The sequence below is a fragment of the Platalea leucorodia genome (genome assembly GCF_965183815.1).
Source record: "Platalea leucorodia genome assembly, chromosome: 28".
Lineage (NCBI taxonomy): Eukaryota > Metazoa > Chordata > Aves > Pelecaniformes > Threskiornithidae > Platalea > Platalea leucorodia.
In genome coordinates this window covers 875,544-897,356 of record NC_138850.1, presented here as the reverse complement: position 1 = coordinate 897,356, position 21,813 = coordinate 875,544, and the positions used below count along the sequence as shown (strand labels likewise).

The 21,813-nt window shown below is 68.8% G+C and overlaps 1 protein-coding gene across 2 annotated transcripts in view; it reads left to right on the top strand.

Moving 5' to 3' along the window:
* The window catches only part of COL11A2 (collagen type XI alpha 2 chain), a 27,819-nt gene extending 6,006 nt beyond the window's left edge, over positions 1–21,813 (top strand). The window contains exons 4-69 of one of the 2 annotated variants that reach the window (XM_082333988.1): positions 4,105–4,266; positions 4,358–4,568; positions 4,637–4,799; positions 4,892–5,026; positions 5,227–5,316; positions 6,257–6,373; positions 6,566–6,646; positions 7,346–7,405; positions 7,535–7,576; positions 7,699–7,761; positions 7,897–7,971; positions 8,100–8,186; positions 8,422–8,478; positions 8,644–8,697; positions 8,820–8,873; positions 8,951–9,004; positions 9,410–9,463; positions 9,903–9,956; positions 10,049–10,093; positions 10,310–10,363; positions 10,446–10,490; positions 10,697–10,750; positions 10,872–10,916; positions 11,009–11,062; positions 11,349–11,393; positions 11,549–11,602; positions 11,738–11,782; positions 11,907–11,960; positions 12,043–12,150; positions 12,255–12,308; positions 12,419–12,472; positions 12,603–12,647; positions 12,789–12,842; positions 12,985–13,029; positions 13,321–13,374; positions 13,453–13,506; positions 13,729–13,782; positions 13,865–13,972; positions 14,086–14,175; positions 14,266–14,319; positions 14,406–14,513; positions 14,629–14,736; positions 14,813–14,866; positions 14,961–15,014; positions 15,193–15,300; positions 15,454–15,507; positions 15,601–15,654; positions 15,750–15,803; positions 15,989–16,042; positions 16,126–16,233; positions 16,369–16,422; positions 16,545–16,598; positions 16,901–16,954; positions 17,051–17,104; positions 17,236–17,343; positions 17,555–17,608; positions 17,708–17,761; positions 18,003–18,110; positions 18,328–18,381; positions 18,572–18,607; positions 18,692–18,745; positions 18,959–19,244; positions 19,334–19,446; positions 19,584–19,652; positions 20,006–20,239; positions 20,679–21,813. In XM_082333988.1, coding sequence (XP_082190114.1) covers positions 4,105–4,266; positions 4,358–4,568; positions 4,637–4,799; positions 4,892–5,026; positions 5,227–5,316; positions 6,257–6,373; positions 6,566–6,646; positions 7,346–7,405; positions 7,535–7,576; positions 7,699–7,761; positions 7,897–7,971; positions 8,100–8,186; positions 8,422–8,478; positions 8,644–8,697; positions 8,820–8,873; positions 8,951–9,004; positions 9,410–9,463; positions 9,903–9,956; positions 10,049–10,093; positions 10,310–10,363; positions 10,446–10,490; positions 10,697–10,750; positions 10,872–10,916; positions 11,009–11,062; positions 11,349–11,393; positions 11,549–11,602; positions 11,738–11,782; positions 11,907–11,960; positions 12,043–12,150; positions 12,255–12,308; positions 12,419–12,472; positions 12,603–12,647; positions 12,789–12,842; positions 12,985–13,029; positions 13,321–13,374; positions 13,453–13,506; positions 13,729–13,782; positions 13,865–13,972; positions 14,086–14,175; positions 14,266–14,319; positions 14,406–14,513; positions 14,629–14,736; positions 14,813–14,866; positions 14,961–15,014; positions 15,193–15,300; positions 15,454–15,507; positions 15,601–15,654; positions 15,750–15,803; positions 15,989–16,042; positions 16,126–16,233; positions 16,369–16,422; positions 16,545–16,598; positions 16,901–16,954; positions 17,051–17,104; positions 17,236–17,343; positions 17,555–17,608; positions 17,708–17,761; positions 18,003–18,110; positions 18,328–18,381; positions 18,572–18,607; positions 18,692–18,745; positions 18,959–19,244; positions 19,334–19,446; positions 19,584–19,652; positions 20,006–20,239; positions 20,679–20,825 — 5,171 coding nt within the window. In that variant the 3' untranslated portion in view covers positions 20,826–21,813. The remainder of the gene's footprint in view (positions 1–4,104; positions 4,267–4,357; positions 4,569–4,636; positions 4,800–4,891; positions 5,027–5,226; positions 5,317–6,256; positions 6,374–6,565; positions 6,647–7,345; positions 7,406–7,534; positions 7,577–7,698; positions 7,762–7,896; positions 7,972–8,099; positions 8,187–8,421; positions 8,479–8,643; positions 8,698–8,819; positions 8,874–8,950; positions 9,005–9,409; positions 9,464–9,902; positions 9,957–10,048; positions 10,094–10,309; positions 10,364–10,445; positions 10,491–10,696; positions 10,751–10,871; positions 10,917–11,008; positions 11,063–11,348; positions 11,394–11,548; positions 11,603–11,737; positions 11,783–11,906; positions 11,961–12,042; positions 12,151–12,254; positions 12,309–12,418; positions 12,473–12,602; positions 12,648–12,788; positions 12,843–12,984; positions 13,030–13,320; positions 13,375–13,452; positions 13,507–13,728; positions 13,783–13,864; positions 13,973–14,085; positions 14,176–14,265; positions 14,320–14,405; positions 14,514–14,628; positions 14,737–14,812; positions 14,867–14,960; positions 15,015–15,192; positions 15,301–15,453; positions 15,508–15,600; positions 15,655–15,749; positions 15,804–15,988; positions 16,043–16,125; positions 16,234–16,368; positions 16,423–16,544; positions 16,599–16,900; positions 16,955–17,050; positions 17,105–17,235; positions 17,344–17,554; positions 17,609–17,707; positions 17,762–18,002; positions 18,111–18,327; positions 18,382–18,571; positions 18,608–18,691; positions 18,746–18,958; positions 19,245–19,333; positions 19,447–19,583; positions 19,653–20,005; positions 20,240–20,678) is intronic. The other variant, XM_082333989.1, reaches the window with a different exon arrangement.

The following is a 21,813-nucleotide window of genomic DNA, read 5'->3' as shown; positions in this document are numbered from 1 at the left end:
TGGGAGGTAGCCTGTGACTGTAACTGGGAAGTACTGGGAGATACTGGGAGATACCCTGGGACCATAACTGGGAAGTACTGGGAGGTAGCCTGGGACTGTAACTGGGAAGTACTGGGAGGTACTGGGAGATACCCTGGGACCGTAACTGGGAAATGCTGGGAGGTAGCCTGTGACTGTAACTGGGAAGTACTGGAAGATACGGAGAGGCAGCCTGGGACTGTAACTGGGAAGTACTGGGAGATACTGGGAGATAGCCTGGGACTGTAACTGGGAAGTACTGGGAGGCAGCCTGTGACTGTAACTGGGAAGTACTGGGAGATACTGGGAGATACGCTGGGACCATAACTGGGAAGTACTGGGAGGTAGCCTGGGACTGTAACTGGGAAGTACTGGGAGGCAGCCTGTGACTGTAACTGGGAAGTACTGGGAGATACTGGGAGATACACTGGGACTGTAACTGGGGGCTCCTGGGGGCTGTGACTGGGAGCTCTGACAGAACTGGAACTGGGGGGATGCAGCACCGGCAGCTGCTGGACCACCGTAACTGGGCGTAACTGGGTGTAACTGGGTATACTGGGCCGCCCGTGGCCGCCACGGTCCCACCCGGGTTATTTTTAGCCCCGTGGCCACCGCGGGCGGCTCCGGGGCTATTTATAGCCCGGGCTGGGGGGCCAGTGGCGGTGCCAGGGACCCCGTCCGTCCGTCCCCCAGCGGAGGGGACCCCCGTGTCCCCCCCAGGGCCCCCCATGCCCCCCCCTTGCCCCCCCCCCCCCCCCCGCCGATGGCTTCGCCAGCCGCTGCCGCCATCCCGGCCAGAATCCGGCTTTTTTTTCCGCTCGCTCCCGGCCTGGCAGCGGCCGCTGGAAATTCCTTGGGCCGGGATCAGTCGGAGGTGGCTGCCGGCCGCCGTTCCCCACCCCCCGGCCCCCCAACACCTTCCCCTGCCCCCCCATTTCCCCCCCCCGGTACCCCATGGCCGAGCCCCCTGACCCCCAGTGCCTGGGGGGGGGACCCAGGGGGTTTGGGGAGCACCCAGGGGTCTTGGGGGGAGCACCCAGGGGTTTGGGGAACACCCAGGGGTCTTGGGGGGAGCATCTGGGGGGTTTTGGGGAGCACCCAGGGGTCTTGGGTCTTGGGGGAGCAGCCAGGGGGTCTCAAGGGAGCACCCAGGGGTCTGGGGAGCACCCAAGGGTCTGGGGGTCTTTGGGGAGCACCCAGGGGGTTTTGGGGAGCACCCAGGGGTCTTGGAGAGAACCCAGGGGGTCTCAGAGGAGCACCCAGGGGTCTCGGGGGTCTTGGGGGAGCACCCAGGGGTTTGGGGAGCACCCAGGGGTCTTGGGGGAGCACCCAGGGGTTTGGGGAACACCCAGGGGTCTTGGGGGGAGCATCTGGGGGGTTTTGGGGAGCACCCAGGGGTCTTGGGTCTTGGGGGAGCAGCCAGGGGGTCTCAAGGGAGCACCCAGGGGTCTGGGGAGCACCCAAGGGTCTGGGGGTCTTTGGGGAGCACCCAGGGGGTTTTGGGGAGCACCCAGGGGTCTTGGAGAGAACCCAGGGGGTCTCAGAGGAGCACCCAGGGGTCTCGGGGGTCTTGGGGGAGCACCCAGGGGTTTGGGGAGCACCCAGGGGTCTTGGGGTCTGGGGGTCTTGGGGGGAGCACCCAGGGGGTCTCAGGGGAGCACCCAGGGGTCTGGGGAGCACCCAAGGGTCTGGGGGTCTCGGGGGAGCACCCAGGGGTCTTGGGGAGAACCCAGGGGGTCTCGGCGGAGCACCCAGGGGTCTCGAGGGTCTTGGGGGAAGCACCCAGGGGGTTTTGGGGAGCACCCAGGGGTCTTGGGGTCTGGGGGGGAGCACCCAGGGGTCTTGGGGGAGCAGCAAGGGGGTCTCAGGGGAGCACCTGGGGGGTTTTGGGGAGCACCCAGGGGTCTGGGGGTCTTGGGGGGAGCACCCAGAGGTCTTGGGAGAGCACCCGGGGGTTTTGGGGAGCACCCAGGGGTCCGGGGTTCTTAGGGGGAGCACCCAGGGTCTTGGGGGGAGCACCCAGGGCTCTCCGGGGAGGACCCAGGAGCTCAGGAGCACCCAGGGGTCTCCGGGGAGGACCCAGGAATTTGGGGAGCACTCGGGGGTCTCAGGAGAGGACCCAGGAGTTCAAGACCCCCCCCCCCCCCCAGAAGGCAGCAGCACCCAACCCCAGGGTGCCGGCACCCCAACCTCAGGGAGAACAGGCAGCCCCCCACCCCGCCTCCCCTCCCCGTGGCAGGGGACAACCCTGGCAGGTAGCCGGGGACGACGGCCTCCATGCCACCGTACGGGGGACACGGGGGGTACGCGGGACGGGAAAAGGGGGGGCCCCCGCTCCGCCACCCCCCGGCCCCCCGGGAGTTGAGCTATGCGCCCGTAATGGCTTTTCCTCTCGCCCGGCGTCGCCGGCAGAAGAAAGGTGCCTCTGTGCCGGCGGGGCTGGGAGGGGGCCAGCACCGCGGGCGGCGAGGAAGAGGAGGGGACCTGGCGTCGGCGGCTCCCCCCTTCCCGCCCTGAGCATCGCTCGAGGCCAGGCCGGAGAACGGGGGGCACCGGGTGGGGGTTGGTTTTGGGGGGGGGTGGTAACGTGGTGCTGCGAGCTTCCCCGCCGCGGTGCCCCCGGTATGGCCCAACCGTCCCGGCTAGGCGCCGAAGGCGGCGGTGGGGGGGACGAGCCCCGTGCCACGGTGATGGGGTTGATGAGAAACGCAGGCCGAAGCTGGCTGGGGGGGGGGGGGGGGAGGTGGAGGGGGATGGGAGGCGGACGGACGGACGGACGGACGCACGTGGCGTGGGCCCCGTCGCCACGCACCCCATCGGGGATGAGGGTTTTGGGGTAAGGGGCGGGGGGAGCGTCGGGGCTCGCCGGGGTCGTCCTGGCCGGCTTCACCGGGCTGCACCGGTGTGACGGCACCGCGTCCGTCTGTCCGTCTGTCCGTCCTTCCCGCCCCCCCCCCCCCCCCCGGCCCCGCTGCTTGGCTGCTGCCCCTGATGGGTTCTGCAGATGCTGGGGCTGCGATGGGGAAGCTGGGCCGGGCGGGGGGGACGGTTCGGGGGTCCGGCGATGGCGGCGTTGGGGGACGCTGGTGGCGGTGAGAGCCCTCGCCTCGGCCGCCGTCCCGGTGCCGCCGGCGGCCGAACAAAGCCGCCCTTCATGGGCGTCCCGGGAGGGAGATCGGAATTCGGATAGCGGCGGGATGGGGCGGGACGGGCACGGCTGCGGTGCCCCACGGTGCCCCACGGTGCCCCACGGCACCTGGCAGTGCCCAGGGCACGCCGTCGTGCCCCACGGCACCCCACGGCACCCAGTAGTGCTCAGGGCAGCCCGTGGTGCCCCATGCCACCCCACGGCACCCTGCAGTGCCTGGGGCAGCTCGTGGTGCCTCACGGCACCCTATGGCACCCCATGGCACCCTATGACACCCTATAGCACCCAGAAATGCCTGGGGCAGCTCACGGTGCCCCACAGCACCCTGGGGCACCCCATGGCACCCTGCAGCATCCAGGGCAGCCCAGAGCACCCTGCAGTGCCCAGGGCATCCCATAGCACCCTATGGCACCTTACAGTGCCCGGGCGAGCCCGTCGTGCCCCACGGCACCCCACGGCACCCAGTAGTGCTCAGGGCAGCCCATGGTGCCCCATGCCACCCCACGGCACCCTGCAGTGCCTGGGGCACCCCACGGCACCCTATGGCACCCTCTGGCACCTTGCAGTGCCCAGGGCATCCCATAGCACCCTATGGCACCTTACAGTGCCCGGGTGAGCCCGTCGTGCCCCACGGCACCCCACGGCACCCAGTAGTGCTCAGGGCAGCCCATGGTGCCCCATGGCATCCCACGGCACCCTGCAGTGCCTGGGGCAGCCCATGGCACCCTATGGCACCTTGCAGTGCCCAGGGCATCCCATAGCACCCTATGGCACCTTACAGTGCCTGAGCCCCCCCAAGGCACCCCATGGCATCCCACGGCACCCAACAGCACCCGCAGCACCGCTCCCAGTGCCGGCGGTTGTGCCGGGAGCACGGCGGGTAGCGGTGGGGCCGCCGAGGGGACCCCGCACCCTAACGCGTCCCCTCCCATCCCCAGGAGAGCCCGTGGACGTGCTGAAGATCCTCCAGCTCCACTCCCTGCCCGAAGGCGTCAAGAAGGTGCCGGGTTTCTGCTCCCAACGCGGCGCCGGCTCCGACGTCGCCTACCGGATAACGCGGCAGGCGCAGCTCAGCGCGCCCACCCGGCAGCTCTTTGCCGGTAAGCGGGCGAAACCGGTGATGGGGGGTGGCAACCCAAGGACCCCCCCCCTCCGCCGTGCTCAGCCCCGTCTCGCCCACCTCCCCCCCAGGTAAATTCCCGGAGGATTTCTCCATCATGGCCTTGGTGAAAGCCAAACCCGGCATCCAGGCGTTCCTCCTCTCCATCTACAACCAGGACGGCATCCAGCAGCTGGGCGTGGAGCTCGGCCGCTCGCCCGTCTTCCTCTACGAGGACCAACACGGCCGCCCGGCTCCCGAGGATTATCCCCTTTTCCGGGGCATCGATTTGGCCGACGGCAAGTGGGTACCCGCCAGCCGGCACCCTCCGACGCCGACGGTCCCGTACCCACCTCCCCGTCTCCCCGCAGGTGGCACCGGGTGGCCTTGAGCGTCAACCGGCGGTCGGTGACGCTGTTGGTGGATTGTCGGCAACAGGAGACGCGACCCCTTCCCCGCAGCGCCCGACCCCTCCTCGACACCCGCGGCATCACCGTTTTCGGCACCCGCATCCTCGACGAGGAGGTTTTCCAGGTGCGGCGGGGGTTTTTGGGGGGGGGGGGGGGGCCTTGGGTGAGGGGGTTGGGGGGTGACATCTCACCCCCCCCCCCGGTTTGTCCCTGTAGGGTGACATCCAGCAGCTGCTCATCGCCGCTGACCCGCAAGCGGCGTTCGACTACTGCGAGCACTACGGTCCCGGCTGCGCCGCGGCGGCGGCCGGCGGCCCCCAGGCGCAGGAACCCCCCCGGCAGCGGCAGGAGGTGGGTGGGGGGGTGGCGGGGACCCTTTTCCCTAGGGATGGGGGGGTTTTACCCCCCGCAAAAGGGGATGGGGTGGCGGGCGGAGGGGGGGGACGACGGACGCGTCCCCGGTGTCGTGTCCCCCCCCCCCCATAATGGCCGTGTTTCGGTGACGTTTGCTTCTTCTCGCCCCTCCTCATCCTCACGCCCCCCCCCCTAAGTACTCCGAGGAGGCTGTGGAGTACTACGAGTACCCCTACTACTACACTAATAGCGAGGACGGGCCCACCCCGGGGGGGGTCCCCGAAAAGGTAACGGCGGGCAGGGTCCCGTCTGTCCGTCTGTCTGTCTGTCCCGGTTGTGTCGCAGCCCCCCCCTCCCCCCCCAAGCAGAAGCGTGGAAGGCGATGGGGGCGGGTGGATGGGGACGCTGCGCCCAGGGTGGGGGGGACCTGGGGTCCCCCCCCCCGCCGCGTTCGTGCCGTCACCGGGGTCCTCACGCCGGGTGCTTTGTGTTTTGTCTCCCCAAAATTCCCCTCCCCCCCCCCCCCGCCCTGGGTGGGTTTGTGTGTGCGTGTGCTTGTGTCGCTGCTCTTCATCGCCGCCGCCGTCCTCCTCTTCCTCGCCGCGCTGGGAGCTAGAACCCCCCCGGCCCCAACCCCAAGGGTCCCCCCAGGGCCGGCACCCCGAAAAAACAGCGGATGATGAACACGGCACCCGCCTACGGGAAATCCCCCGGGAAGGGGAAAAACCCCGGGAACCATCCCGGGAAGGGGGGTCCCCCCGAAAACAGCAAGATGGGGCTGAGCCCCCCCCCCCGGAACGGGGCCAGGAGCCAAGGCAACAGCTACCAGCAGGTAGAGAACGATCCCGAGCCGGGATCCCGAGTCCGTCCGTCCGTCCGTCCGTCCCACCGTGGGGCCGTACGGCGACGTCCTGGCGATGCAAATAAAGCGGGGGGGGGAGGAGTGCTGGAAAGACGGGGGGCCCCTTTCCAGCGAGGCACCTCCCGCCTTTATTTCTCTACCCCCCCCCCCAAATTTCACGACCCCGTGGTGTCCGTCCCCTCTGCGATGGCTTTGTCCCCCAAAACGACCCGAGCGCGGTTTTGGGGAGCCACCTACTAACCCACCCCCGCCCCCCCCCCCAAACCCCTGGCTGTGTGTCTCCATCATCCATCGCTTCGCTTGTCCGTCTGTCCGTCCGTCTCGCTCTCCCGTGACCTCTCCCCGCTCCCCCTTCCCCCACCCAGGATGGGGGGCTGCACCCCACGGAGGAGCCCTGGGGGGCCACCGCGGACCCCGATTACGCCCCGGGCCCCCCCAGGAACCCCGACGGTGCCTCCTGGGAGGAGACGGGGCCGACGCAGGTAACACTGGGGGGGGGACACACACACACAACACCCATCGCCCCCCGGACCCCGGGGTCCCCTCCCCGCCACGGGACGGGGAGGGGGGCGGGTGTGCAATGGGGAAGCGGGTGGGGGTCACCCACCCCCGCCGTGCGCCCCTTAACGCCGTCTCTCCTCGGGGTGCCCGTCACCCCGCCGTCGGGGCGGCAGGAGGAGGAGGAGGAGGAGGAGGATGGGGGTCCAGGCCGGGTGTATGAGTACGTCTATACGGACCACCCCGAGGAGCTGGGTGTAAGTTGGGGGGGGGGGGGGGGTGTGGTCCTGAGTGTCCGTCCTGGTTCGTCTCCACGTCCGTCCGTCCCGTCGCACCTCCGTGTCCGTCCGTCCCGTCTCCACGTCCGTCCGTCTCGCCCCATCCCCGGTGTTGGCTCTGCACGACCCCGCGTGTGTGCGTGTGTGCGTGTGTGTCCCCCCCCGTTTGCCGCGTCCCCGCCGCATGTCCTCACCCTCGCCTAGGGTGTGATGTCACTTGGGCCGCGTGTGACATCATCACGTCGCCCCCCCCCCCCCCCCTTTTTCTTCCCTGTGTGCTTCATCTGCTCCCCCCAATTAACGGTGGCGCTGGCGTTAATTACCGCTGCGGGACGAGGTAATTCCCACCCCCCCCACGCCGCCATCTCGGGGGGGGGGCTGGGATTTGAACTGGGGGTCCACCCCACCCCCCCCCCAGTTCCTAAATCCCCCCTCCCCCTTCCTGACCCTCCCTTTGGGGGGGGCGAGGTGTATTTTAGGGGGGGGGGGTTAACCCCATATCTTAAGCTCAGCCCTGATTAAGGCTGCGTTAACGGGGATGCCCGGGGTGGGGGTGGGGGGGCAGAGCCCCCCCACGGCGGGGGTGGCTGTGGGATGGGGGGGGGGTGACACGGGGGTCCCCAGGGTGCCCTGCGCTGACGGGTCCCTCTTGGGGGGTTACATGTCTGCCACCCCCAGGCTGTGCGCGGCGTCAGGGGCTACAAGGGCGAGAAGGGTGAGCCCGCCGTCCTCGAACCGGTACGTCTGTCTGTCTGTCCGTCGCCCTCATTTTGCGGGGCCACCGGTACCGGTGTGGCCCCCCCCACCCACGGCCGGTGACGGCGCCCCGGCCGCTGCCCCCCTAACACCCCCCATCTTCTCCCGCAGGGCATGTTGGTGGAGGGTCCCCCCGGTCCCGAGGGACCTGCGGTAAGACCCCCCCGCCTTGGGTGATGGTATGGGGAGCGGGGCGGGGGGTAGCACCCCGCTGTCACCCCCCCCGCCCCCGGTGCCACCGTCACCCCATGTCTCTGCTCCCCCCCCCCAACCAGGGCATGTCGGGACCACCGGGGACGCAGGGACCCCCGGGAGCCCCGGGAGAGCCCGGCGAGAGGGTGAGTACGGGCTCGGGGGGCCCCTCCAAAAACCTCCACCATGGCGTTGACACCCCCCCCCTTGGGCCATTGACCCCCCCCCTTGGGCCATTGACCCCCCTTGGGCCATTGACCCCCCCTGCCTGTCCCCAACAGGGCCCCCCCGGCCGCGCGGGCCTCCCCGGCTCCGACGGGACCCCCGGACCCCCAGGCACCTCCATGATGCTGCCGGTGAGTGGGGCGGAGGAGTTGGGTGATGGGGTCACACCCCCAAAAAGATGTGTGTGTGTGTGTCCCCCCCCCAGTTTTGGGGTGGGGGCACCCACCCCTATCCCATCCCCGCCATCTGCCCGTCCCAGTTCCGCTTCGGGAGCGGCGGCGGCGACAAGGGTCCGGCGGTGGCGGCGCAGGAGGCGCAGGCGCAGGCCATCTTGCAGCAAGCCCGGGTGAGTCTGGGGTGGGGGTGGGGTGTCAACATTTTGGGGGGGGGGGGGGTGTCTCACAGGAGGACCCCCCCCACGCCCCCCCAGGACCCTCCGATGGGGTCCCCAAAGCTGCTCGCGCCCCGCGGGTGCTGGACCCAAGGGTTGCATCCTGCACCTGCTCCCCCCCCGATTTTGCCCCTGTACCCCCTTCGGTGAGGAATAACCCCCCCTCTCTGTCCCCCCCCCCCCCCCCCAGCTGGCCCTGCGGGGCCCCCCCGGACCCATGGGGTACACCGGCCGCCCTGGACCCATGGTGGGTATTGGCGTTTCGGTGGAGTTTGGGGGTTCAAGGGAAGGGGGGGGGGCGTGAGGGTGCCCCCCGCCATGGTGTGGGGTTGGGGAGGGGGGGAGGGCTGTGGGATGGGGGGGGGGGGGGTTGGGGTACCCCCATGATTGCCCCCCATGCTTTTGCTCACAGGGGCAGCCTGGCAGCACCGGCATGAAGGGGGAGTCCGGAGACTTCGGCCCCCAGGTGAGCCCCAAGGATGGGGGGGGGCGGCGGCGAGTGGATCCCAGTGACCCCCCCCCCCCCCCCCCGCCCACGTCGCTTCGTTATCTGGGACCTCGTTAACACTCTGCCCTCCCTCTCTGCAGGGTCCCCGAGGTCCTCAGGGCCTGACCGGACCCCCGGGAAAGCCTGGCCGGAGGGTGAGTTGGGGGGCCGGGAGGGGAAGGGATTGGGGTGGGGGTCCGCACCCCCTCCTCACCCCCTCTGTGTCCGGCAGGGCCGACCGGGAGCTGACGGCGCACGGGGGATGCCCGGTGATCCCGGTGTTAAGGTAACGGCTGGGATGCTCCCGAGGCAGCGTTGGGGTATCCCCTCGCATCCCCCCCCCGGTCACCGGGGCCTGGAGCACCCTTGGGTGCCCACCCGTGTCCCGGGAGAGCTCTGCCGGGGACCCCCGCGCCAGGCTGGCGACTGGCGGCCCCACGGCGGAGCGGGATGCGGGGATCCCGTGGGATCACAGCCGGGATTGGAGCGCGGATCCTGGAATGAACAAGTCAATGCCTTGGGGTGGGGAGCAATGGGGTGGGGGGCAGCACCGGACCCTCTCTGGGGCGGATCCCGGCTGATCCCGGATCCCGGCTGATCCCGGGGAGCACCCCGGAGGTCCCCCCGCTCCGAGGGGTGTCCTCGGTGGCACCTCGGTGACACCTCGGTGTCCTTCCCCCCCCCCACCCAGGGTGACCGCGGCTTCGACGGGCTACCGGGGCTGCCGGGTGACAAAGGCCACCGGGTGAGTCACCGCGGCCGGGGCGACGGCACTCCCGGAGCCCCCCGCTCCTGCCTCCACACCCCGCTGCCTTCACCCTGCCTCCACCCCCGGGCGTGCCTGGCTTGGGGGTACCCACAACCCACCCCCCCCCTTCTTCTTCCCCGGGACCCTGCCGCCGGCTGCACCCGTAAACCGCGGCCTGAGCAAACACCGACGCCCGCCATCGCGGCCGCCGCCGCCGCCAGCTGCCTTCCCACCCCTCCGGCCGGCACAGAGCCCCCATTCACGGGCAGCTGCCCGCGCACACTGAGCGCATTCACGCCGCCCCGCCGTCGCTCAACGTCCCTTTACCTGCTGCCCCCCGCGCCCCCCGCCGCGCCGACCCCCCCCCTTTCGCACCCCTTGGCACCGGTCCGGCGTGGCCGTACCCGCCGGCTGACCCGGGTTTTTGCCCCCGTAGGGTGAAACCGGCTCGCAGGGGATGCCGGGACCCCCCGGCGAGGATGGCGAGAGGGTGAGTGGCTCCGGATGAGCCGGGGAACACCGGGGTGGGACAGCCTGGACGCCCGCCGTCCCCGCTCACCGCCCGCCCTTGTCCCTCCGCAGGGTGACGATGGAGAAGTGGGACCCCGAGGACTCCCCGGAGAAGCGGTACGGGGTCTCGCGCCCGCGGGGGTCTCGCGCCCGCGGGGGTCTCACACAGGTTGAGGCGGGGGAAGCGAAGCGGTGCCACGGCCTCGCTGGCCCCTGCCGTGGCCCACTGGCGATGGCACCGTGACCCTGGGGGGGGACACATCACGCTGCCACCACCTTTGGGAGCAAAGACCCCCCCTGGGTGCCCCCTTAACACCCCATTTGCCCTCGCAGGGACCCAGAGGTCTGCTCGGCCCCAAAGGCCCCCCGGGAATCCCCGGCCCCCCGGTAAGTGCCATGGGAAGACCCCCCCCGTCCCCTCCCGAACCCGCTGTCCCCCCACCCTGCTCAGCACCCATCTCCTCCGCAGGGCGTGCGTGGCATGGACGGTCCCGTCGGCCCCAAGGGGAACCTGGTGAGTGGGGAGGGGGATGCCAGTCCATCCCGCCTGGGTGCTGCGAGCTTCCCTGCAGCGGTGTCCCCCAGCACCGTCTCTCCGTGGGGTGTCCGTCCCCCCCCTCCCACGACACCCCACTGGGGACACGTGATGTGCCACTGGAGACACTGGCGTGTCCCCGGTGAGGTCCTCGAGCGCTGACCCACCATCTCTGACCGTCACAGGGGCCGCAAGGGGAGCCCGGACCCCCCGGTCAACAGGGGACCCCAGGAACCCAGGTGAGCACCCCCATTTCGGCCGGGAGCTGGACCCCCTTGGAGCAAGAGTGGGGGGGGTATTGCTGGGAGCAGGGGGGGGCACAGGGAGGTAACTCCCCCCCACCCCATCTCTGTGTTTTAGGGTCTCCCGGGACCACAAGGCGCCATGGGACCTCCTGGAGAGAAGGTGGGTGCCGGGTCCTGAATCTGGGGGTGGGGGACCACGAGGTTGCTCCCCTCCCTCGCTGCCAGCGCTCACCCTGGCTTCTCTCCCCGCAGGGTCCCCAAGGGAAACCTGGCTTGCCCGGCATGCCCGGCTCCGACGGACCCCCCGTGAGTACCCCCCGTCACCCCCGGGCAGCGTCACCCCACTCCCGGGCACTGTGTGCCCCCCGCCGTCCCCCGCCACGGGGCAGGGATGCAGCCAGCACCCGAAGGATGTTCTGGCCATGCTGTCCCCATGTCCCTCGCTGTCCCCGTGTCCCCCCCGGGATGGAGCCACCGAAAAGGGGCTGGTTGTGGGTCTGGGGGGGGGGAGGGATGCGGATGGGGGCCACGTTTTCTGCGTGCCCTGTCTCAAGGTCTCTCCTCATCCCGTTGTCCCCTCTTCCGTCCCCAGGGTCACCCCGGGAAGGAGGGACCCCCCGGCACCAAGGGCAACCAGGTAAAGCACCACGTGGCCCAACGCGTCCCGGGCTCTACCCCATCTTTTGCCCACCCCCCCGGGGCAGCTCCAGCCCCCCCATCTGTTGGGGGTCCCGTGGTGGCCCCCCTGAACGTCCCCTGGCGCACGGTGCGAACCTCTCCCTCCCTCCGCAGGGCCCCTCGGGTCCCCAGGGCCCCATCGGCTACCCAGGCCCACGCGGTGTGAAGGTCAGTGCCTGATTTTTTGGGGGGGGTTGGAAGCGGGTATCGGCCGACGCTGCTTTTTTTGGGGGAAAAACAGGAGGAACTGGGAGCCGTGACGCCTCCTCGTGCCGTGGCTCACCCCCGCTCCTCTCTCCCTAGGGAGTGGACGGCATCCGGGGGCTGAAAGGACACAAGGGTGAGAAGGTGGGTGTCTGTCCCCGTACCCCCCACCCCGCCGGCGGTGCGGTGGTCCCCGGCCGGCAGCCGGCCTGCGTCGTCGTTCCCTCTCCATCGACGCCAGCATCTCCATCCTCATCCTCTCCTGCAGGGCGAGGAAGGCTTCCCCGGCTTCAAGGGGGACATGGGCGTGAAAGGAGACCGGGTAGGTGCAGGGGGGGCTCCCTGAGGTCCTGCTGCCCCGGCCGGACCAACCTGATGCCCCTTCCCTCCGGCATCTCCCGCAGGGCGAAATCGGCGTGCCGGGCTCCCGGGGTGAGGACGGACCCGAAGGTCCCAAGGGACGGACGGGACCCACCGGTGACCCCGGTCCCATCGGGCTGGTGGGAGAGAAGGTGAGGGGACGCGGCGAGGGGACGGGGCCATGGGGGGCATGGCTGCAGCGAAGACCCCCGCGGGCACCCCGTGCCGCCCTCCCCATCGCATCTCTCGCCCGCAGGGGAAGCTGGGAGTGCCAGGCCTGCCCGGCTACCCGGGACGTCAGGGTCCCAAGGTGAGCGTGATGGCCGTAGGGCTGCCCCCACCTGCCAGCGGCCGTGGGGCTGCCCCACATGCCCACCCCCCACCTCAGCATCGCTCACCCCAACTCCTCTCCATCCCCAGGGATCGCAGGGCTTCCCCGGATTCCCGGGCAGCAACGGCGAGAAGGGCGCGCGGGTGAGTGACCCCCCCCGGCTCGTGTCCCCCCTCGGGGACCAGCCGCAAAGCAGAGGGGGGACACAAGCACCGGGGGGGGGTCCCTGCCCTGTCCCCCCCCCATGTGTCTCTGAAGCACCCTCTCTTATAGGGTCTATCTGGCAAATCGGGGCCCAGGGGCGAGCGTGGCCCCACGGTGAGTATGGGGCAGGGTTAACTGGGGGGGGCTGTGCTCTCCCCCCTCCCCACAACCCTCTCCTGTGGGGTGGGGGGGCTCCCTGGGTGGGTGGGGGGGCCGATGGACCATCCATCACCCCCCCTCCGCCTCCTCCCGCAGGGTCCCAGGGGCCAGCGGGGACCACGAGGAGCCACCGGCAAGTCAGGGGCGAAGGTCAGTCTTTGGGGGGGGGGGGGGGAGGCTCACCCCGACCCTTGCACGCGTGCGATCGCACACGCATGTGACAGCTCTGGCACCGACGTGCGCCGGAGCTGGGCACCCGCTGGGCACCCGCAAACCTTCCTCGCTCCCTCAGGGCACGTCTGGCAGCGATGGCCCCCACGGCCCCCCAGGTGAACGGGTAAGTGGGCGTCCCAGCCTGGATTTGGAGGGGGGGTGGGGGTCCCAGCTTGCACGAGCACCCTGGTGCCATCCCCACCAGCCACCCACCGCACTGTGCTGGGCTCTGGGACCCCCCCCCCAGTGCCCGCCATCACCCCAACCCCCAGCTCCCCCCCCGCCCCCGGTGCACGCAGCTCCGTCTCCCCTCGCGCCGGGGTGGGGGGGGTTTGGTGATGCTGTGCTAACGAGCTCTGTGGTAATTAGCATCGGCCCTGCTGTGCCGTAACCACCCCGCTCTTCTCCCCTCTAGGGCCTGCCAGGACCACAGGGACCCAACGGCTTCCCAGGACCCAAAGGACCCCCCGTAAGTAGCGGGGTCCCCCCCTAACCCTGCACGTGAGGTGCCCCCGGTGCTGCTCACCCCCTGCTCCTCTCCCTGCAGGGTCCCCCCGGCAAGGACGGGCTCCCCGGGCACCCCGGGCAACGAGGAGAAGTCGTAAGTGTGCCCATGTCCCCCCTGCTGTGCTGACACCCATGCTGCCCCTCCAGCCGCTCTCCTGTCCCTGCCACTTGTCCCCAACCCCCCTCCAGCCCCTTCCTCGCCCCCCATGTCCCTCCTCAGGGACATGCTGCTACTCCCAGGCTACTCTTGGCTTACTCGCAAGTTACTCATGATGCTGAACCGCCCCCCCCCCCGCCCTTCTCCTCTCCCCTCCAGGGCTTCCAAGGCAAGACCGGCCCCCCCGGCCCCCCCGGGGTGGTGGGACCTCAGGTGAGCTCGGCCTCGCGTGGGTGGGTGGGGGGTCCCCAGTTCCCCTGGGGCTGTACTGACTCTTGCTCCCCCCGTGTGCCAGGGAGCCGCTGGTGAATCTGGCCCCATGGGGGAGAGAGGCCACCCGGGCCCCCCTGGCCCCCCGGGAGAGCAAGGGCTACCGGGACCATCCGGCAAGGAGGGCACCAAGGTGAGGACGGTGACTCGGGGTGGGAAGGTGCTGTGGGCACGGTGATGGTCCCCAGGGAGTAGGATGTGGGGTACCGGAGCGTGGAATGCCCCCCAACTCACCTCTCACCCTAGGGAGACCCCGGCCCCACTGGCTCCCCCGGGAAGGACGGTCCCGCCGGCTTGCGGGGTTTCCCCGGTGAGCGGGGTCTGCCTGGCACCCCGGTGAGTAAATCCTCGGCTCAGCCGGGACCCCCCCCCCAGCCCACCCTACCCCCTCGGCACCATCGCACTGATCCCCCCCTCATCTCGCAGGGCGGCCCAGGGCTGAAGGGCAACGAGGGACCAGCGGGACCCCCAGGACCTGCAGTGAGTGTCCCCCTCCCCCGCCATGAGCCCTGGTGGCTCCACAGCTCCCCTCGAGCTGACGCCCTCCTCCCTCCATCTTTCCCCAGGGCTCCCCTGGGGAGAGAGGTGGCCCGGGGCAAGGTGGTCCCGTTGGCCCCCCAGGACGACCAGGACCACAGGGACCACCGGGCCCCGCCGGAGAGAAAGGAGTTCCCGTGAGTGCTCAGGGACATCCCGCTCGCATCCCGCAGGGAAAGGCGGCGGGTCCGGGAGGGGTGCAAGGGGGTGGGTGCCTGCACCCCTCACCCCCCTCTTTTCACATCGCTCTAGGGTGAGAAGGGCCCCATGGGTCCTGCTGGCCGGGATGGCGTTCAGGGTCCCGTGGGTTTACCTGGCCCAGCCGGCCCCCCCGGTGGCCCTGGGGAGGACGGTGACAAGGTGAGGTCCTACCCTGCCCCGGTGTCACCGTGCGCCCCGACGCGCTGGGGCTGAGCACCCTTCTTCTCCCCCCCAGGGTGAGGTGGGCGAGCCGGGACAGAAGGGCAGCAAAGGCAACAAGGGCGAGCACGTGAGTGTGACGGGTGTCCCCCCCTCCCCAGACCTTGTCCCTGCTGTCCCCCGGGGCTGTCCCCAGCCTCACTGACCCCTTCCCTCCCTCACAGGGTCCTCCTGGTCCCCCCGGGCCCATTGGGTCAGTTGGGCAGCCCGGAGCCGCCGTGAGTATCCCGGAGGCAGGGCAATGTCACGGTCGGGGTCGCGGTTGGGGACGGAGGGTCCTGTGCCACACCTGGGGCCACACCGAGGAGGGGACGGTCTCAGCGAGGAGACGTCCCTGTCCTCGGGTCTGGTCCCTGGGGAGGCGAGCGGCGGCCGATCGTCCTTCCCGCCTTGCAGGGTGCCGACGGGGAACCGGGTGCCAGAGGTCCCCAGGGACACTTCGGGGCCAAGGGTGACGAGGGGACACGGGGCTTCAACGGTCCCCCCGGCCCCATCGGCCTCCAGGTGAGCAGCCCCCCCCAGCACGCCATGGCCACCCCCTCACTCCGGGGCAGTGCCGCCGCACCCGTCCTGCCCGTTCCCAAAACCGGGGGGGATGGAGACGCCCCCCCAATGCCCGCTGTGCCCCCACCTTGTTAACGCTCTCTCTTGCCCCAGGGTTTGCCGGGGCCGGCTGGTGAGAAGGGTGAAACGGGTGACGTTGGCCCCATGGTAAGTGACCTTGACCCCTCCCAGCCCCGTGTCGCTCTGGGTGGGGGGTAGCCCAGGACCATCCTCACTCTGTGCCTTCTCCCCCACCCCCAGGGCCCGCCTGGCCCCCCAGGTCCCCGTGGCCCAGCTGGACCCTCTGGAGCTGACGTAAGTGGCCCTGCTTTCCCCCCGTTGCCCCACTGTCCTTCCCCGTGTGGGGTGCTGGGGTGACCGGCTCTGCTTTCCCCCCATCCCACCTGCAGGGACCCCAGGGACCCCCTGGAGGTGTTGGGAACCTGGGACCTCCTGGTGAGAAGGTACGTCCCCGGACATCGGGGTTCGCTCCCCGGGAGCCGCCTCAGAGGGGTGCAGAGGTGGGGTGAGGCCGTGGGGCCGTAGTGGGTCTATGGGACAAGGACCCAATCCGGAGGGCTTGGTCCCAGAGCGGGGACAAGGTGGCACGGTGCGGGGAGGGTTTGACACCTCTCTGTTCCCGTTTCAGGGGGACCCCGGTGAATCGGGAGCCCCGGGAATCCAAGGGGAGCCAGGAGTCAAGGTGAGTGTCAGCAGGGACACCCCGCTTTCTGTCCCCGTCCCCTGGCTGCCCCTGCCGGCTGCTGACCCCATCTTGCACCGCAGGGCCCACGAGGGGAGCGAGGGGAGAAGGGAGAAGCCGGAGCTGCCGGTGCTGCTGGGCCGCCTGGAGGGAAAGGGCCCCCCGGCGACGATGGGCCCAAGGGCAACCCCGTGAGTGCCATGTCCCCACCCCGGGATGCAGGGGACACGGGGAGGGAGCAGGAGGGGTTCGCTCCGGGAAGGCGTTGGGACCCCTTGGAGGGGAGGTCCGCGGTCCCCTCAGGCTAGCAGCTCGCTCTGTTTCAGGGTCCCGTTGGCTTCCCAGGCGATCCCGGACCCCCAGGTGAAATGGGTCCCAGGGTGAGTGTCGCATCCCACCCCCTCTGGGCTTCTACTGGAGGGAGCTTCCCCGGGAATGGGGTTGGGATCTGGGGGGGGTGTGCGGGGCCTTGTGCTGACTCCAGGTTTTCCCTTCCCAACAGGGCCAGGATGGCGCCAAGGGCGAGCGTGGGGAGGACGGCGAGCCCGGGGAGCCGGTGAGTGCCCCGTTCCGGCACGTCCCCCCCCGCACCATCGCTCCGGGCAGGGGTGTCTCGACCAGATCCCCCTGCGAGGTTTGGGACTGGATCGACCCCGCTGCTTCAGGAACATCGGGGAGTGGGGAGCGCAGCCTGTCCTCGCTTCCGCAGCCATTGGATCTGGTCCCCCTGGTCCTGGGATCCTCCCATCGCTTTGGGTGCTCCTCACGTGGCACTGGATCCTCCTCCTCGCCTTCCCCTCCATCCCGTTTCTGGGTCAAGGCCAGCTCGCTCAGCTCCTTTCTCTTCTCCTTCCTTAGGGCTCACCGGGTCCGACAGGCGAGAACGGTCCTCCCGGTCCCCTGGGGAAGAGGGTAAGCACTGGGTGAGCCCGGCTCTGGCTGTGACACATCCCGTGCCACCCGCCTGGATGTCCCTGTCCCTCACCACCCTGTTTCTCCTCTCCGCAGGGCCCAGCTGGCTCCCCCGGCCCCGAGGGGCGTCAGGGCGAGAAGGGCGCGAAGGTGAGTGATTCGGTGACCGCTCCCACGCTGGGGTCCAGTGGTGCCCCCATGGGGAAACCCCAGCGGCACTGCCAAGCTCCGTGTGCCCACGTTACGGGATCAGCCTCATCCGGCTCCTCTGTCCCCCCCAGGGAGAACCAGGCGCAGTGGGTGCTCCTGGCAAGACCGGTCCCGTGGGTCCCCAGGGCCTTGCTGGGAAGCAGGGCCCCGACGGTCTCAGGGGTCTGCCTGGCTCGGTGGTAAGTGCCAACGTGCCGGTGACAGGGGAACGGGATCCCGTGCCCGGGGTGAAAGCGCAGAGGAGGGGTGAGGGTCTGACTGTCACACCGGGAGGGGACTGGGACATGTCACCGTGCCCATGGTTCACGGGGAGCTGCCCGGGGTGTGCGCTGCCACCGGCGGTACCGACTCCAGACTGGTGGGACTCACCTTGTCCTCTCACCTGTGCAGGGAGAACAAGGCAAACCGGGTACCACAGGCCAGGCTGGGCCACCAGGACCAGTGGTGAGTGTGGCCCCCTCTCCCCAGCCACAGCTCCCCGAGGGGGGGGTCCCCAACTTTACGCTCCCCACATCTCACGTGCCTGCCTGTCTACCTCTGCAGGGTCCCCCGGGTCTCCCCGGCCTCAAAGGTGACACCGGTGCCAAAGGAGAGAAGGTGAGCGAGGTGCAGCGAGCGACCCGTGCTCTGGGTCACCGCTGCACCCAACACAAGTCGGGGACCATGGCACCCAGGTGTGAGGCATACCCCACACTTGGGGGCCAAGACCCTAAGCCCTGCTGGGCAGCTGGCACTGGGTGGACTGGTTCCTATGAGTCCCCCGAGTGCTGGTCCCCGCCGGGCACCCACCACATCCCCCTTCGTGGCCCCGTGCTGATCTCCGCTTACGTCTCCCCAGGGCCACCCTGGTCTCATCGGCCTGATCGGACCCCCAGGGGAGCAGGGGGAGAAGGGAGACCGAGGTCTCCCCGGCCCCCAGGGCTCCACGGGGCAGAAAGGAGAAACTGTGAGTGTGGGACCTGGGGAGTGGGGGAGCCTGGGGAGGGTGAGGATGGGGTTGTGGTTCAGGGGGGGATCCATGCAGGTGGGGACCATAAAAGCAGGGGGCAGGGGACGACCTGCGGGGCTCTGGGAGCGGGGAGCCCTGCAGGGTGCTGGGGGAGGTGGGAATGGGGCCGTCCTGGTTTCCTCACGCTGGTTTCCGCTCTCCTCCCATCATGCAGGGGATCCCTGGTGCTACTGGACCCATCGGCCCCGCCGGCCCCCCTGGACTTCCCGTGAGTGCTCCCCATGTGCTGCCGGTCCCACGTCCCTCCCTCTCCTCGCCCCGCTGCTCGCTCCCCCTCTCTCCTCCTCGTGCCTGGGCTCCCAGTTTCCCTCCCTGTGTTTGCGGGGGCAGGGGGGCTGCTGTCCCCCCACCCCACTTTGCCAGCCCCAGTCGCTGACAGACCCGGTTTTGCTTTGCAGGGCCCAGCTGGTCCCAAAGGTGCCAAGGGAGCCATGGTAAGCGCCGAGCCGGTGCCCCCACCTTGCCCCCACCTTCAGTCCTGCCCAAGGCTGACCTCTGTGAGTGTCTCTTTCCTCTAGGGCCAAGCAGGACCCAAAGGTGAACGTGGACCCCCGGGACCCCCTGGACACCCGGTGAGTGGCTCAAGCGTTGGCACCAGGGAAAGAATGACACCGGGGTGGGGGGATGTAGGAACAGCTCCTCGGTAGGTAAAATGACACCCAGGAATGGACGCGGAGGGATGTCTCCTATCTCAAAGCCTGAGCACGGGGTGGTTTGGGGTCCTGGGGAGCGGGGGCTTCGCAGCCCCCCGTGCTCGGGTGCTGACAGTGGTGTGCCTGCCACAGGGTCCCCCCGGGGAGGTGATCCAGCCCCTGCCAATCCAGCTGCCCAAGAAGAGCAAGCGCTCCATTGACGCCAGCAAGCTGGTGGACGAAGAGGAGGGTGAGGATGGAGAGAGAGCTGCCGCCGACCAGGCGTCTCGTGACTACGCCGATGGCATGGAGGAGATCTTCGGCTCCCTCAACTCCCTCAAGCAGGAGATCGAGGGGTTGCGGCGCCCGATGGGCACCCGAGACAACCCTGCCCGCACTTGCCAGGACCTGCAGCTCAGCCACCCTGGCCTGCCTGATGGTGAGCCGCGCTGGCACTGGGCAGGGGGAAGGACGGCGGTTAGCGCAGCCGCACCGCCCCGTGTGCTGACCCCTCTCCTCCCTGTGCAGGCGAATACTGGATTGACCCCAACCAGGGCTGCGCTCGAGACTCTTTCAAGGTTTACTGCAACTTCACCGCAGGTGGGGAGACCTGTGTCTTTCCCAGCAAGGATGTACAGGAGGTGAGCGAAATGGGGGGGCAGCTCGGCGTGCGGGGTCCCAGCGCAGCCTCGGGAGACAGGGTGGTGGGGATTGGCCACGAGAAGAGGGTGGCTTGGGGTGCTCCCCACCTCGTTCACGGCTGCCTCTCCTCTTCCAGGTGAAGATGTCGGCGTGGGAGAAGGAGGTGCCCCAGCGGTGGTTCAGTCAGTTCCAGGAGGGCAGCAGGGTAAGGATGCTGCCGGCTCACCGGGGTGGGCTGAGCCCCCCTGCGGCACTGACCGCTTTCCCAGGTGCCCTGCCTGCACTCCGACTTACACCCCTCTCCTGTAACGCCCTCAGCGTGTCCCCAGACACTTCCCTTGGTGCTGTCTCGGGGGCAGCTGGATGCCTCTTTTCCCCTGTTTCTAAGGAGAAAGAGGAGAAATGTCCCCCGCCTGGCCTTGAACTTGTCAGCCCTTCTGACCATCTCCCCCAGCTGCCTCCTCCAGGGGGGTCTAGATCCCCACCGACCCCCTCCAGCCCCACTTTTCACATGCCTCTGGTCGTTGGCCCCCATTCATTTGTCTCCTGCTCCTGCAGTTCTCCTACACGGACTCGGAGAGCCAGCCCCTCGGCGTGGTGCAGCTGACCTTCCTACGGCTCCTCAGCGTCTCTGCCCGCCAGAACTTCACCTACCACTGCCACCGCTCGGTGGCCTGGCACAGCACCACCTCTGGGGACCACCAGCGTGCCCTCCGCTTCCTGGCTGCCAACGAGGAGGAGCTCAGCTACGACACCAGCCCCTACATCAAAGCTGTGATGGACGGCTGCGCGGTGAGAGCGGCAGGGGTGGACGGTGGGGAGAGGGACGTAAGTGGAAGCAAGATCCATGGGGCTGGATTTGTCACGGGGAGAGAAAGTTGAAAGAAAAGGGATGGGTGAAGGCACAAATGGGTAATGAGGAGAAAGGAAGCACGAGAAGGCACCAAGATGGAGGGATGGGAGAACTGAGAGAAGGCAGGATCTTTCCTTTGGGGGTGCCATGAGTGTAAGTAGGGTGCCCCGGAGCGGGATGATCCAGTGAAATGCCAGGAAAATGCCATGGAGAAAGGGTGGCTGGACAGAGACGCTCCAGGGCTGAGCCTGGGTAGCGCCGGAGCAGCAGAGGCCGCTGGATAAAGAGACGGCTTTGCTCTGCGTGAACCTGTCCCAGGCTGGTGCTCCCGGTGCCCCCCAACCCCTGACCCATCCGCCTGCCTCCCCTCCCCTGCAGGCACGGAAGGGCTCCAGCCGAACAGTGCTAGAGGTGAGCACGCCCCGCCTGGAGCAGCTCCCGCTGCTGGACGTGCGTGTCATGGACTTCGGCGAGCCTGGACAGAGGTTTGGGTTCGAGGTGGGCCCAGTCTGTTTCCTCGGCTAGGACCAAACCGTCACCCTCCTTGCCACACCCTGGCCTCCAGTGGGGCAAACCTTGCCTCCTCGCATCCCCCCCACTGCCTCCGAGCGGCGAAGCAGCAAGACCCGCCTCCCCCTCGCATCACGTCACCCACCCACTGGTGCGAGGAGCCGAGGTGCCAGCCCTGCCCACACGCACCGAGACCGACACGCCGCCGCTGCCGCCCCCACGGGGGCCAGGGTCTGGAGAGATGCCAAAGAGACTTTAACGCTTAGAATAAATCTATATTTTAATATGTAGAGAGGCAGAGAGGAAAATTTTTAACGGATCCACTGGCTACCTCCCTTGGCACCCAGCAGTGCTCCCTTCCTCCCAGTATCTCCCTCTGAATCCCAGTGCTCTTTCCCAGCATTCCCAGGGCTTATTTTCCATGCTCCCCACTGCCCCAGGGGGAACCCCTCAAGGAGCGCACCCGCCAAGCAGAGGGAGCAGTACTCGGGTTTGCTCTCTGCCTGGAGAGCCAAAGGGTTTTAAAGCCTAACGTGGCGAGCAAACCTGGGATGACACTGGTAGGCGTCAAGCACCGCTAGCACATGTTTGGGGTTAGCGCCAAGAGAGCTCTCGTACCTCTCTCCCTGTGTGGATTTGCACCACGGTAACCCTCGTGCTTCAAAGCCGGTCTCTTGGGGTCAGGAGGGAACGGACCCAGGGACGCATCTGTCCCCGGGAGCGTTACCTCCTTTGTGTGCAACCCCACAGCAACGGTCGCTGTCCATCTCCGACGACGCACCGACCTACCTGGGCTCCATAGTCTGGTCCAGCCTGACTCATATAGGTGGAGCGGCCGCTTGACTTCGTTACTCTGCTAATCAAGGCTCATTAATTTGAAAAAAAGCTTCCCTGTCCCATCAGGGTGCTAATTCTCTTCCCCGCTGCACCTGTTAGCTCAAAGGGGTTCCAGTCCCTGTCCTCAGTCCTACCTCCAGTCATCGCAAATCGCCCCTCTTGCAAT